Source organism: Ananas comosus, linkage group 16 (assembly GCF_001540865.1).
Source record: "Ananas comosus cultivar F153 linkage group 16, ASM154086v1, whole genome shotgun sequence".
Lineage (NCBI taxonomy): Eukaryota > Viridiplantae > Streptophyta > Magnoliopsida > Poales > Bromeliaceae > Ananas > Ananas comosus.
In genome coordinates this window covers 2,189,346-2,205,974 of record NC_033636.1, presented here as the reverse complement: position 1 = coordinate 2,205,974, position 16,629 = coordinate 2,189,346, and the positions used below count along the sequence as shown (strand labels likewise).

Sequence of the window (16,629 nt, the reverse complement as noted above, 5' to 3'; positions counted from 1 at the left end):
GAGACGGTAGTTCTCCGGTTAATTTTAATTATAAGATTTATAATTATTAATTTAATTAATTATTTAAAATATTATTTAATGCTATTGTTGCCCCGGATTACACCAATTTCCTGGGCACAGGTCGACAAATCCGCGATACAAGTAATTTTTCCTCTATTTAAGTATCGGTACGAAAAAATATACAATACTCAACGTAGTATAAAGCTGTAAAAGAAACCAAACATGTAGATAAAAACAAGTCTTCATCATACATAAAAAACGATATACAAAGGATCGTGCTCCACCAGTTATAGACAACTGTATGTACATGATCACAAAAGAAACCTGAACTATCTGCAATTGGTGGATCCTCTTCTCAGCAATATGGGTAGGGGTCTAAGATTGCGACGCCTTAGTCAGATTGCCTATAAAGAGCGCGCCGCGAGGCTCTGCAAAAACAGGGTAACAACTGGGGTAGAAGAACTACTGTAAAAACGGTAGTCCTCAGTGAGGTGCCGTACTGTCAACCAATCATTCGGTCCACCACTAAGTCTACAGAAGGAGCTGGGGATGTAGGAAAGTTGGAAACATCTACAGTAAATATCAATACACTATCATCCTCTACTAATATATTGTGTAAAGATATTAATGCTGACCAATCTATTCAAGGGACTGTGATAACCGATACCCGGGGACTGTGAAAGACCGTCCCGCTGTCTAAGGACCACGCTAGCCTCCACGGCAAAAATCCGGTCGATAGCAAACTAGGTCAAGTGGGACATACAGACACAGGAAAGTACATAAGCAGGACTCCGGACGGCACTCCGTGGGGCGACCCAACGAGTATGCCAAGCGTATTCTCTGTCGAGCTCAATCAGGCTCCCAGGCTAAAGTCAAGAAAACAGGTCTAACCAGTACTACCAAACCACTAGTACGTGCCTGCGGCACAATCTGATATCAACGGATCAAATCCTGGTCCGCCGTCAACCACACGGCACCACAATCCGCTGGAAATTATGTAAACACTACTGTGGAAAGATCGCGCTCCGGCATCCCAGTACAAGCGTAACTGAAATCTACTTAACTGGTATACTCACTATGGAGAGTTACTGCCAACAGCTATAAAAAATAAACGGCCCCAGGGCTAAATCAGGTAGGTTGTAACATATGCCAGCGGTCCGCGAACGCTGGTTTTCTGCTATGTTTTATCAAGCCAACGATGTATAATGTAACAAACAGTAACATGACTCCCAATTCAATAAAAGTCCTAGAACAATGCGATAAACAGTGAATATGGACTGAAACAGTACCAACGCAATATCCAACTATAATATTTGACTAACAAGGCGGCTATAGGAGTAGAATTCGATGATACAACACCTTCATACGCAAACCCAGATCCGGCCCGACGTCGAAACGGCGTAAACGCACCTCGCCCGGCCTCTGCACGGTTACGAAACGAAACAATGCGTCATACAGTACGCGGCGCGACTGTCGGCCGACACACGAGCTCCAACGGTTCTCCTCCTAGTTGCGTACAGCGTCCAGAGAAAATAGAGGGAGGGAAATTTAAGTGGTAGGAGGCGTAGGTTGCACTCTAATGGATAAGATGTTTGCATGATTGGGACGGTGGAATCATATATATAGTATTATATATTAATATATATATATATATATTATATTATATTTATAGAGAGAGAGAGAGAGGACGGAGGAGAGAAGAGAGAGTGAGAGACCTTGACAGAGAAGAGAGAGAGTTGAGCTGGGATTATAGGTACTATTTACAAGTTCACTATTTATGGTGTATTAGGTTTTTAAGCAATTGGATCTACTTTTTGATTATTAATAGCCTTGGAGTTAAAACTATGTCCACCTACACCACTACACAACCACACATCATTCTCAATCCTCTCTCCTCCAAGGTAAAAAACACACAAGTTATATCCCAGGATACTTTTACAAGTCTATTCTAGCTCGTATATATACTATATATATATATAGTATAATATAATATATATATATATATTAATATATATAATATAATATATTATAAAGGATACTACACTTAAATAATTGAAGTTAACTTATTATAATATGTATTTATAATTATTATAATTATTATTAGTAATTATTAATATTACTTTGTTTATTTATTTTATAATTTAATTTATTAGTTTAATTAATACTAATTAATTAATTAATTATTATTATTTATAATAATTATTATTTATTATTTATATATATTATCTATTATTATTATTATAGTTTTATTAATTATAATATATTATTTATACTTATTTTTTGTTAATTAATTTTTTATTTTATTATTAATTATTATTAATTATAAATTTTATATTTAAATTTAATTAAATAAAATTAAAATTAAATTTTAAAATTTGAAATTTAAATTCTAGATTGAATTTAAAATATTATGTGAATTTAAAATTTAGAAATTGATACATTTTTAGGATAAGGGAGCCCAAAATGGTGGAATTTTTTCTAAAATATATATAATTATGAATTTTAAAATATAAAATTTTAATATATAAAAATATAAATTAAAATTAAAATTTCAAAATTTAAATTTAGAATTTAAAATTTAAAATTTAAAATTTAAATTTAAAAATATAAATAATTATAAAATATAATATATTAAATATTAATATTTAAAAATATATTTAAACTTTAAATTTAAAAATTAAAATTTAAAATAATTATGAAATTTAAAATTCAAAATTTAAAATTTGAATATTTAAAATTTAAAATTAAAAATTTGATTATTTAAAATTAAAAATTTGAATATTTAAAATTAAAAATTAAAAATTTTAATAATTAAAATTTTAAATTTTAAATTTTAAAAATTTGAAATTTATCATTTGAAAATTATAATTTATAATTTATAATTTAAAAATTTTAAATTTTTACATTTCAATTTTAAAATCTAAATTGTCATTGAAATTTGAAATTTTAAATTTTAAAATCTAAAATTTTAGATTTGAAATTTAAAATTAAAATTTAAAATTAAAATTTAAAATTTGAAGTTTGAAATCTATTTTCAAATTTTAAAATTTAAAAGTTAAAATTATTCCATCCCTTATCGGGACTCGAGATATTCCTAACAACAAACAGGTCGAACTTTTCTGTGATCACTATATGTAATTTAATAGATATAAGACTGAAGAGGTATGGTACTCTAATAGACGTTGAAAGAGAAGTAAGGGCAAGAGAGGTGGTTTCAGTTCCACGGCCTTCCTCCATCTTGCTCGGCAGGCGTAGCTTTTAAATTTTAAAAAGTTTAAAATGAATCTGAAAATTAAAATTTAAAATTAAATTTAAATTTAAATATTGAAATTAAAATTAAAATAAAAATTTGAAGTTTAAATCCAAAATTAGAATCAGATTTCAAGAAGCAGCTTTTTTCTGCTTCTGATTCTAAGGCCTTCAAAATCAGTTTTCTGATTCTAAAAAGCAGAATCAGATTTTAAAAATAAGTTGCCAGATGCTCTATTGAGCCGAAAATCGCTTTTCAGCCAAAAAGTGCTTTTTAAAAGCAAGGCCAAATACCCCAATACTGCAAATTTGCCTATTTACAAAGATCCAGTGTATTATATCTTCCCCCCTACAACATGTTTCACCTACAAAACTTAAACACATATCTTACTGTAGTGTCTCGAACAAGTTACGGTAGGTCTCACAATCAAGACTTATGAACAGTAGTCTGTATACTTTAAGTGAATTAACTGCATTCTCTAACAGCTCAAGACTGGTACAACCTAGCCTCTTGCTATTCGTATAAGACTCGATTCAACTCAGTCTCCCGTCATTTCAAACGTGACTCAGTCCAACTTGACCTCCCGTCACGAGGCAAGAATTATGTTTCTTAAAGCAATAAAGATCTTTGATTAATTAGGATCTTTAATGTTGTCACCACTTCTGATTAAGCTAGTTAAAATTTTTGGTTTTAATATTCCGGCACATCTAAAAGATATAAGAGTATGAAAAAGGCGAAGAAAATTAATGATTAGCACCAACAACACAACAAACTTTTTACACTTTTTCCATAGAAAAGTAATTAAGACATTAGCTAAAATAAATATTGTTTGTGTGAATTAAATAGGTCGCATATTTGAATCACATTTCCAATTAAATTAATTTCTAAATAAAATGGGTAAAGAGGATAGCATGCTACCTTTCTCTCTCTCAAAAAAAAAGTGTGAATTGAACATATAAAATGAATGTTTTCGTATTTTGAACACTATATGTATGCTTCATAAGTGCATTTATTATATATACACACATGTAAGATGAATATTTTTATTTCTTTCTTTGTTATAAAAAAAGAAAACAAATATATATGAATGTTTTTTTGTTACAAATAGTATTGAGTTATTGGAGGAAAGCAAATTAGAAGCATTTAATGCGAAATTTTTATTGTAAGGAAACATATCAGGGTAGTTATCCATTTTATTTTATATATCAAAATTGGGTCAGATTAACTAACAGATATCAATATTAAGGCGAAGCAAAGGTAGAAGCACATTGTTAATGCATCACAAACCCGAGAATGAATTAACATGACCAGATAGTTCATAGAGAGATTTGTGCAACAATGCTAGTAGCAGTAGAGAGGCGATGGAGAAGGATATTAGGGTTGACGAGGAACAGAAAAAGATTTAGACTGACGAGTCACAAGGTGACCGAGTGAACTAGGAGGTATAAAGGATCAATTTGTTGGAGAATCTGAGCCACTAGTTTGAACATCTTGGTTCTTCCATTGGAGGCAAGTGTTCGGGCCTGGATCCACTGAATAGCCCAACCTGCAGAGATAGCGACCCACAAACAGTCCTCTATAATATTTCTTTTTTGGCATTTTAATTCCCAAAAATTAGCATTTTGCATATTTGTCAAGTAATTATTGATTCCTCCAACTCCTCTCTTCTTCTTCCCCCATTCTTCTCTAGTCCCTCTTACAGTCTTCTTCTTCCTCCGGCTACCTCATTCTTTCTCCATTCTTTACCATTATCTCCAATTAATCTTATCCTCGGCATGATTCATCGTCGGATTGCTAAAATTGGATTAGGAAAATAGGAAGTTTGATTCCATCAGTCCCAAATTAGCCATATCCTTAAGTTGAATTATCATCAAAACAATATGCAGAAGTGCGATATGTGGGAGAAATATTAGATACATTGAACGTCGTATATTTATAAAGAATTTAGGGTTTAATTGTTAGCTATCTAAATATTCCGATCAATCCTCAACTGACTGCTCCACAATATCCCGATCAAACCTCAACTGACTGCTACTTTATCAGAGAATTTGACTGCTCGATGGAACCAAGCAAGAAGATCTGTGAGTAGGCGGCACAAGAAGGTGTTCGATCTCTGTTTTGCAGCGGCATGTTGGGAACTGTGGAAGGAGCGAAATAGGCGCATCTTCGATGCCCGCTCCACCGGTGTTGACGAAACTATACGAACAGTTCTGAGCCTCATCAATCTGTGGCGAGCTGTGTTACAAGCCTGATGGTTCTAACTGACCCGTTATTGAATGTCGCCTTCGACTCTTTTCTTTTCGACTCTTTTCTTTATCCTTGTTTTGTTCAGCAGTACTACCTTTGTGTTTTGTCCATCTCTGTCGCTTTTGTGTCCGCTTTTAACAGGACATTCGTTGCCTCTGTACTTCCTCCAAAAAAAAAAATAAATAAATAAAATCTTGATTTCAAAAGCAGTCATGAGAGCTCATTTTTGAGCCTATGAATTCTAACAGTATCGCAAATATAATTAAAATTTTTTAAATGGGAGAATTAATATTGAAGAAATATCAATTTGAATAAGTTAATTTTCTTCCACATGAGTAAAATTAAGTTAGAGGCAAGTACAAGCACAGACAGATCTCATGCCTGCTCATTTTATATTTTCATTTTTTTAGATATTTTAAAAATTATTTAAAATTTAGAAACAAATGGAAAGAATAAAATACCCAAATATTTGTATTTTTTTTCTTATCATTCATGGTGTCCAAAAGTTGAAACTTTATTTTTTATATATAATTTTTCTTACTGGAGAAAGGGAATAAAATCTTTAAAATTAATATTTTATAATTTTTTAATATTTTTTAAATAATTTGGTCATATTTATAAAAATTATAAATTATAAAAAAAATATATAAAATATGGACGAGCTGGTCTAGCCTCTTAAGCAAGGCCAGCATCTATGCTTGCAGCCATATCGTACCAGGATGCAAGCCAGCAAGGTTCGGCCAGAATGACCGACACCTCATGAGCGGGTTGTGCCGTGCTGAGCCATGTGTTGGCGCAGCACAACCTAGCATGGCTCGCAACAGTGCTAGGCCAGGCCAATCCGCAGACACCCAGTCTGTTTGACAGCTACGCTCGAACTTCAGAATAAGTTATCAAATAATAACTTCTTTAGTTTTTTTGTTTTGATTGAAAGCAATTTCTCAAAAAACCTTGTCATTACTAAGTTGGTAGGATAACATATTTCAACTGTGTGATTATTTATTTGAATGTAAGAATAAATTATTAAAATAATAGTTTATTAAGTAAAAGAATTTTTTTGTTTGATTGAAAGTAATTTCTCAAAAGATCGTGTCATTATTAAGTTGGTAAGATAACATACGCCAACAGCCGACAGTGAGATAGTTTATTTTAGGATAAACTTCAAATACCACCCCTGTGGTTTCCGCACTTTCTCACTTTAGTACTATATGGTTAAAGTGTATCAAATTAGTGTCCTGTGGTTTCATTTTTATCTCGACGTCAGCCTCTTCGTTAATATTTCGTTAAATTATATACAAAAACTTCAGATACCCCACCTAGGTTTATTGAATATTCACTTTAATACCCTTTAGTTTAACTTTGTATTTAACAAAAAAATTAATAAAATCGATAATAAAAAGATAAAAATAAAACTACAAGGTAATAAATTGATACACTTTAAACCACAAGGTACTAAAGTGAGAAAGTGTGAAACCACAAGGATGGTATTTAAAGTTTTCCTTTTATTTTATTCCAAAAAATGGTTTGGAGTTAGAATATGGAATACCGTTCTAAACATCAGATTACACTTCGCGTCAACCAAATAAATAAGCATATCTAATCTAATAATATATTCATGCATCCAAACAAGGTCTAACTCGTGGCGCTGTGCTCTTAATAGCTAAGAATTGATCTCAAAATAGATGAGAAAGAAATTAATTTATGAAAAATTATTCCATCCGATGCACCCGTTCACCAACCAACATGATTTAAAACTAGATAATTTGATGTTAACTAAATCATATTCTGAACTTACAAAAGAGGTAACCTCCAATTCAAACTCTTTAAAGATAAGAAAGTTTGGATTACAACTTCTAACAAATTCCCTTCATTTAAAATTCATGTTGGCGGGCTCGTTGAGTGACTTACTTTTGAAGAAATATATCAATAATAGAAAATATAGCATTGTCGCCACCACTGTTTAGCACACTTGGTTAGTATTCTGGATTACTGATTAAAAGGTCAGAGATTTGAAACTCTACCATGAATGCAAAATTATTCAATTAAATTACAAGTTAACTACAATTTTAAGCAACTTTTCATTCCTCAGGCAACTCAACAAACAGCAATTATAGCTCTTATTCTGTTTGCTGAAGCATTTCTAGAGTAGTGCTATTTTTTTTATAAAAAAAAAAAAAGTTAAAATTCCTCAAATTACTGCAGCAAAAGTGGAAGCATCAAAATAGAACTTCCACTGTAAAGACTCAGATATTCATTTTAGCTTCTTGTTGCCTCACACCACTTGTTATCCACATGTAGCAGTTTCAATCAATATATTCCACATTGTCCAAGCAGGTAATTCCAGAAGAATACCAAATTACACTTGACACATGATTTTACATACGTATTTGTTCTTGGGGAAAAAAAAAAAAAAAAAGGAAAGAAAAGAAAAGAAAAAAGAAAGAAAGAAAAAATGTAATTTACAAGACAGAGTACTAGGAGAGTAAAAAAATTAGAAATACACTTGTTCCATCTCATGCTGATCACTGCAAAAAAGAAAATGGATGCATTTAGTCATTCTTATAGGAACATTTTGCTCAAATAAAAAAGGGCGCATCTATGCAGTAACATTAGGAGGTAAATGATCAGATTACAAAATATCAGGCATTTATTTGTAGCTATAAAAGGCTTCTTGGGGTGGATCTGGTTACGCTTTTCGATTAAAAACACGATTAGAAAGTATGAAGCCGATTAAGGGTATAATTTTCTCCTGGGCATTTGTTGGAAGGGAGGTTCGAAGTAAGGCAAAATTTTGTCATCTTATAAAAAGCTTAGGCCTTGTTTGGGATCAGTGCCATCTTGTTAATAATAATTGTTGTTTATTAAACAAAACCATCATCTTAGCATTAACTTTCTTTTCCGTCTCGCTTTTTTTGAAATTTTTGAAGAATTCACTATTCCACCTCCAAGTAGGGTGCATCACAAGCTAACCAACAAAGACAAAAATAGAGCAGCTCATCCACCGACGCAATCAATCACAAAAAATTTGGAGGACAAAAACAAGGAAAAAAAAAAAAAAAAAAAAATTAGGCCTTAATGATGGGTTTAAAAAAAAAGGAAGTCCAAATCATATAATGATGAAAATTTGAGGCATTACTTACTTTACCGAGAACGGTTTTTTCAGACTCAGCCCTAGTCTATGAAGGATATATGGGGACAAATACTGATTAATAGAAAATGGCAATAAACCTCGATCAGATTTCCTGAGAAGCAAATTCAAAAATTTAGTCTCATACTTCAGGTAATCGCCTAATATCAACTCTTTTTTTGTAACTAAAGAAAGATCAGTCAGCACTATTATGTATAGAATTCTAGAGAATAATCTTCTAATCTGTGGTTTGAAGAAGAAGTAGGTAGAAAACTGAAGTACAAGAAAGCATAGTTAGCAAAATTAGCAACAAAAGACAATAAAAGCTATTAGCTTGCTACTTAATGATAAAAACATACAATTGGTGATTGCTTATGTTAAATGTTAACTCGGTTCATCTTTCTAATGTAAAAAGAGAGTTGAATGGACAGAAATAAGTTTGAAGCAAAGTTTATTTGACATAAAGAATGTTGTTGAACTGGCATAATAGGCATAATATAAATGACAAGAAACAGTACCAAGAAGCAAGTCAGAGACAACATTGAATTATTTATAGATCTCCTACAATAGAGAGACAAGGCCTGAAGGACTTGTACTAGAACAACAGCGAGAAACGGTATTATGACCCTTTAATTGAGGTTGGATAAAGTGAATAAGAATCTTGACATTCATTATGAGGAGCTAATAGAACTGCATATAAATGACAAGGTTCATGTAATAATTTCAATATAATCAGGACAACCGTATTTTCTCTTTTCTTTTCCCCGAAAATGTGATCACTTGTGAGAGACATTTATGAACAAATAAAAAGCCAGAAATTACATCAAAGATAGTAAGCCAATAGAATTGTCAGGAAATATCCATAGATTTTAGGTGGTTTATTCAATTAATTGGCTATGATAAAGGATATTGCTTCTACAACGTTTTCAATCATCTAATGGTTGAAAATCTCTACATCGGAGGCTTCATAATGTTGAAAAAATCAAAGATTATTTGGCTACGAAGGACCTGTTATAAGAGGAAGGCAAGCCTTAAATGGTTACACACGCTTGAAAGCATACGAAATAGAGACACTCAAAGAGTTGCAAGAAGGGATGTTTTCACCAAAATAATGATGATTTAGGGAAGTTATTTACACCTCTTATAATCAAAAAGAGCACAGGAAATTGACAGGCACATAGTGATTACAATGATATTTTCTACTTAGGTGCAAATGCAAGTTAGTTAGGTTCAATGGGGAAACTGTACCTATACAATACAGATTATCACATCTTGAATGGACCCAGCTCTAACCAGGTACAAAATACCAAAGATAAACTTCAGAGTGTAGTAACATATGATAATTGACAGCGGAAAAATCTCAAACCAAAGTGGAAATTGTTATGCTCATTTCATATGATTGTAACCGCGGCCATACCATATCCTACACTATCAAGAGTTGACATCTATAGGTATGGAGAACAAATCAAATTAACATCTCATACCCTTGTGCATAATTCTTAGCTCTAACAAGAAGGTACAGATATTATTGCAATAATATATGAGTACATATCGTTATCTTTCAAATTTGTACAATGCTGTCGTCGCTCGGCCTTGAGTTCAAGAGCCACATTCATGTGTAGGTCATTATGGGGCTTCATCCACAAGAATTTTGCTATTCTTGTTTTCGACTTTAAAATTCGTAGCAGCATGTATTTGACTCTCTATTGTGGCACATTATCGAATATGTCGTACGTATTTGGCTATTAGATGAAAAATTATAATTACGTACAATACTATGTTGGTCAAGGTAAAATAATTTTCAGACTTGCTCCTCAGGTTGACAAAGCATGTCTTCCTATTGCTTGTTTTGTAGGGCATTAACAGTCTAATGATCTTCAGAAAAGGAATTTCATCATGAGAGAACATGCCTGCTATATTTCTCAAGTTGAACTCAACACAGTAAAGGAGTAAGAAATTTATAATGTCACGAGAATCCATATCAAAAACTATCGAGTCGGAGAACACTAATATATCCGAACACTAATATTTGATAACATTTCATGTTTCTTTTTCAACTATGTGATATACCATTTCAAATACAAGAAAAGAAATTGTAATACAATATGTGTGCCACACATTAGGTTTGCATCTAACAACAGTTGAAAATATAGAAAATACTACAATTACTGTCAGCATAACCAAAAAATAAGTACAGGTAGTGATTGACTATTCAGCAGCATATGGAACCAATAGAAACAGCAAAATCAAAGTAACAGCGCAATCTGAAACAACTAGGAAGTTTTATATAAGTAATTTACCTATTTTGGTGATGAAGAATATTCATTTCCATTTGAAGGTACCATACTCTGATCAGCATTACCATCCACGTGAGTAGCTGTAGAAATCCAACAGCTACTGATGTTAGATACGAGGTAGGTACTATCGGCAACAAAACTACAAATTTGAACAAAAAGAATAGAAGCAATTGCAAAACATATCCATACCTTCAATTTCCTCTCGCAGCCAATCTTGTGCACATACCAAGCCCTCTATGGTCACAGGGTCCATGGCACTGAAATAGTCGTTGAGAGTTGTAGCTTCACTATCCAATGGTAAAATTGACACAGGAATCGCCAAAATATCACGGGCCATCAAAGAAAGGACTGGATATTTTGCGGCAAAGGATTTCCACCATCCCAAAATATCAAAATTATCTGGAAGGCCTTCTTTTGGGCGGTACACGGCTTCCTCCAAATACATATCCAAATCAGATTTCATCGGTTGCCCAGACGATGTTTCCTGAAGGTACTGATCCAGCCCACGTTGAGCATCAGAAAGAGTAATGCTAGAAATGGTCTTCGATTCTCCCCCATTTTCATAATTAGAACTCATGGTGCAACCACTACTGTTCCCGACATAGCAGAGGAAGGCTTGATTTTTTGACGAGCTGGCTAATCTAACAGCATATTCATTGTATAGGCTGTTAAAACTTTTATGAACACTCTCGATCTTTGTCTTGACTTCATATTGCTCATTATAAATAAGCTTAAAGAAGTACTCAACCGACTTCATCTTGTAGCGAGGATCTAATATAGATGCAAATGCCATCACCATTCCGGTGGAGTCCCAATACTGTTCAAACTTCTTGAGCATCTGCGAAGCGACCGACGCAACAACAGGAGACGAACTGGTGCGCCATGTTTTCAGAAGCAAATGGATACCACAAATCTCATTGAAATAAAGATTACTAGTCGGCTTTTCTACTGCTGGGAATTTCTCCATAGTGTGGTAAAGAACTTCGAGAATCTCCGTTAGGGCTTTGACATCAGCCCAATCCTTCGATGCCAGAAAGCCTGGGTACTCCGCATCCCATTCTGCCAACTGCAAGAATGCAGCTTCATATTGGCACGCAGAGTCGAGCATTAAGTATATGGAAGCCCAATTATTTGGAGAGTCAAGCACTAGTGGCTTCTGCTGTTTCGCTGCCTTCTGAAATTTAGCAAATGTTTCTTCTGAAGACTTCACATAATGCATGGTCGCCCGGACATTGTTAACTATTTCGGATGCCATTTCTAAGCTATCCTGTACCATGAGATTCAACATATGTGCACAAACATGGGCTTGCAACAGATCCCCATTCAAAAGGAGGAAGCCTGTTGTCCGAAGTGATCCAAGAAGCTCTTTACCAACCGCTTCACCATTACTACAGTTATCCAATACGATGCTCGCCAACTTCTTATTGATGCCCCACTCGTGCAACTTCTCCAGAACCATTCTGCCAATCTCTTCTGACGTCATAGAGGGAGCATCGATGTGTAGGAAGTTGAGAATCTTCTTCTTAACCTTCCACTCATCATCAATGTAATGGCATGTCAGGCACAAGAATTCTTCCCCCCTGTTGGATTGCCACGTATCAATCGAGAGGCTCACCCGGCAGGGAATTTTGTTAAGCACCTCATGCAACCTGATTCTTGCAATTTCATATATTCTCATGCAATCGGCCTTCACCTCATCGTAGGACAATATCTTGAACTGTGGTTGGAGGTTTTTAACAAACATTCTAAATCCGGCATCATTGACGATGGAGAAAGGGTAGCCATGTTGAACGACCATGCGAGCAAGATCATGGCGACTAACTTCTTGATCAAAGTGGGAGTCGGCGGCGGCAGGCCCAGCATCGGATTTGGCATCAACGGACTTGAGGACGAGACGGCGGACGACAAGCTTCTTGCGCTTGAGCGTGCGCTTGGTGGAGAGGCAGATGCCCAGGTGGTTCTTGAGGTGAGTGGTGCCGCTGCGGCTGCTCGCTGTTAGTTGCTTCTTGCAGTGGTTGCAGATGGCAACAAAGCTGCCATCAGCCCGGCGCTCCTTTGTGAAGTCGTTCCACACCAAAGATCGGAGCTTTCTTGCTCGCGGGTTGTGAGCTGCCAGCGGCTGTACCACTGCAGTAGTGGTGCCAGCGGCCACGTCTGCAGCTGCTATTGGCGGTTCTGACATTCTGAAAAATGAAAGGAAAGATAACTCAAAAGGTTCATAAGTATCTAATAGTTTAGGAAGATCAAAATTCAAAACCACCACTAAAGAACCGAAACAGCTTGCATTATGAACGAAAAGAGATATCCTGATTACCGAAGTGAAGAAGAAGAAGAAAGAAACCATTCTTTACTTCAAAAAGGAGCTTACAAACCAGCTTCTCTGCTTCAAAAAAAAGCAGTAAAGCATTTGAAAACATAAAAGCCCAGAGCTTTTACAGTGGTTAAGAAACTGATGTAATCGTCAGACCCCCGAAAAGGAGCTTCAGTTTCCGCTGTAGCAGTAAGTTCATGGGTGTATTATAAGGCCTTGTGTGGATGTCGGAATAAGTTATTCAAGGGTAACGTATACGGTATAAGAATTTTTTTGTATGATTGCAAGTAGGAAATTTAATTTTTTTACTTATTAAAAAAATCTTACTATCCATAATTTGGTAGAACAGCATATTTCACCTATGAGGCCGAATTTAAGATTTCATTCTAAATATTTATCACACTTTTCATCGTCCAAATATACAAATTTTTTAAGTAAACCAAAAAAATATACTGAACAAAATATTCATGCATCCAAACAAGGCCTTAGTGAAAAACATAAACTATCCAATTACAGTTGCAAGTTAGGAGTTTGATTTAACTCCTTAGAAGTCTCGGCATCCGTGATTAGGTAGGATAGCGCATTTCACATGCAACACGATTTATCTTATTCTGAGAAAATTATTTGAATACCGAATATAGTATGCATTATTTCTATACATTCAATCATACTCCTCGCCGACCAAATACAAACGTCTTTAAATGAAAAAAGAGATGCGCCGAGCAAAATGTTTATGCATCGAAAGATTCCAAACGGGGCCAAGTAACTACCAGTCTCTGGATTGTAATAATATCATGCTGATCAAAAGGGGCGAGAAACGGATAATAAATCAAACTGTGAGTATTTTCCAGTAGAGAAGATGCAACCTATCCTGCATTACGGGTCAATTCTAGGGAAAATTATGCAAACGTAAGTCAAATTTACAGATGCGTACTACAAAAGATCCACGAACGAGGGGAATTAAAGAGTGATCGAATTAGGGTTTTAACAGTTGATTCGAAATGGGGATGAGGAGGAGGAGAAGAAGGGGGGAATCGGAGTGCGCGGTGGTGGTGGTGGTGGTGGCGGTGGCGGTGGCGGGGACTCACCTGGGTATACGATCTCCGGCGAGCGGCGGAGCTCCGGCGAGCGGCGGAGGCGGCGGCGGAGGAGGGGCGATCGTAGCACCCGCAACCCGATCCGCTCTTTATCAGATCCGCACACGGATCCATCTAACCCTATTACGACTACTACGTTGGTAGGAAACATTGCAGAGAGGTCCCTGACAACTAGTGAAATTACACAATTTTGTCAAAATAATGTTTTTGTGTAAAATTTAGAAAATCTCCTGGCAAATATTTGGCTTTGCACTTTACCTCTTTGTTTTTTAAAAACCTCTATTTCATCTAGAGCTGTCGATGAGCCGAATACGAGCGAGCTAAGACCAGCTTAAGATCGACTCGAAAGTATTAAGGGACCGGTCCGTGTTTGACTCGTGCTTGTGATGAGTTGGAAAAGTCTAACTCCTGATCGTCTCGCATTTTGATAAGCCAGCCTATGCTCGATTCATTAGCTCAGCTAGTTTACGAAGCCATGCTTCCTTATTTGCAGATCAAATTATTTACGACGTAAATTTAAATCTCAAATTAATTAATTTAAAATTTATTACAATTTACTATAATGTTAGGGTTTGACTTAAAAGCTTCTATGTGAAAAAAAAAATCCTAAAATTCTATCTATTAGATCTTTGATCTAATGGTTGAAATTTACAAAAGAATAGGACCTCGTTAATTTTGGATTGGGCCCAAACTCAAATAGTAGAAATTTATATTTTGCACATATAAATGTTATACATAGATATAAAATATGAGTCTAGCTTGGTGCTTCCAATAGCACCAAAAACTTGGTGCTATCAACTTTTTCGTTATTAGATATTCCTATGTAATTACTTCTATTCTTTGGATTGTCACGCTGTGAGATCGCTAGTTGGGCCCGCTCGGACACGCACACAAACTTGCCGGACGAGCAAGGCCTTTCTTATCCGAACAAAGCGGAATCATATATCAACATATACAATCATACACAATATGTATATAGAAGTAATATCAGGGTACAACTACTAATTGAAACATTCATTTTAACAATTTAAAGTCTACAACTAATTATGCATTTCACAAAAATTAAATTTCTTTAGAGTTTACAAATTTTGATTCCAAAATGACAAAACACTTTGACTATCCAAAAAATATAAGGGTACTCCTAAAGCTCTTTCTAAGTCTGTTGCTCCATGACGCTCTTGCCACAGTCATGCACCTCGCCGGCAATGCTAGAATCTGAAAAATGGTAAATCACAAGAGATGAGAACTATAGATAGTACACTCACTCAATCCAAAGGAGGCATAAGAAGATAGGTAGTAATAACAACAATTATTTCTATACAAGAAATGTAATAATTGAATTTTACAACTATCATGCCTCAAATATTCAAAATACTACTATGCCACTAGCTGTAGGTTTACCCGATACCTCATGTCTCCAACCATCTATTTGAATGGTTCCCTCTCACACTACACCTCATCGAGAGCCGAGGAAAATCACACTACTATCCAATTAGTTGACATACATAACTTATGGAGAGCCGAGGGAGATTGTACTACTCTCCAATTTGGTATGCACTTGGAGTCAGGGATATTATCCCTCCAAGTACCACATGCAGAGTCGAGAGGATCGACATTTGGTGCTTAGTGAGAGTCGAGCGTGATCAGCCCCCCCATTGTACATGAGGGAGTCGAGGGTGAGTGGTACTCCCAAACACACTTTTGGAAGGCTGCAACATAACACATCATGACACCCTAAGTTCAATGACTTCTAGCGTTATTACACACGCCCATTATACACAAACGTGTTTTCTAGTTCACATTCAATCTAGAGTTCATATATTTCTATGTTTTACCTTAGGTTTTGACCTAAGTTTAGATGCCACACATGTTAACCTATATTCTATGTTTACATTCTCATTACACACACTTAATCATTTTTTTCCATTTTCATATAAAAGGGTTAAAACCTTAGTTCTTCCTAGTATGCAACTAAATCACATTTAAATCAATATTCGCTATTTTAACATGCTAATAAAATCAAGAAACAATGAACTAATGAGAGATCAAACCCTTTTCGGTGATATTCCCTACCTTTGCTAGCTTCTCTACCAAGGTGATGGACTTGATCTCTTGAAACCCCAAGAGAACCCTAAAAATAGTTCTAGCAGTTTTAAAACCCCAAAAATTTCTATTGGGAAAACCTCAAACCAAATCCTAAAATGTTCAGTCACCTTTTTCTCCTTCTTTGCAAACCAAAACAATGGAGAGAAAGGTTTCTTTTTCTTACTAGAGCTTCCTTGTAAAGCTCTCCACCATTT

At 34.9% G+C, this 16,629-nt stretch overlaps 1 protein-coding gene across 3 annotated transcripts; it reads right to left on the bottom strand.

Annotated features, from left to right (window-relative positions):
- LOC109722469 (zinc finger BED domain-containing protein RICESLEEPER 2-like) lies at positions 7,748–14,429 on the bottom strand. 3 transcript variants are annotated; one of them, XR_002219474.1, is made up of 5 exons: positions 14,321–14,429; positions 11,111–13,104; positions 10,925–11,001; positions 8,638–8,739; positions 7,748–8,022 (listed from the first exon to the last, which is right to left on the bottom strand). XR_002219474.1 is itself a non-coding variant. In XM_020250538.1 (4 exons), the coding sequence occupies exons 2-3, from the start codon at positions 13,101–13,103 to the stop codon at positions 10,925–10,927; spliced, it is 2,070 nt and encodes a 689-aa protein (XP_020106127.1). In that variant the 5' UTR covers position 13,104; positions 14,321–14,429; the 3' UTR covers positions 7,748–8,022. The 3 variants fall into 3 exon arrangements, 2 of the variants coding, with proteins under 2 accessions (XP_020106127.1, XP_020106128.1); XM_020250538.1 differs by lacking the exon at positions 8,638–8,739; XM_020250539.1 differs by lacking the exons at positions 8,638–8,739; positions 14,321–14,429 and adding an exon at positions 14,003–14,199.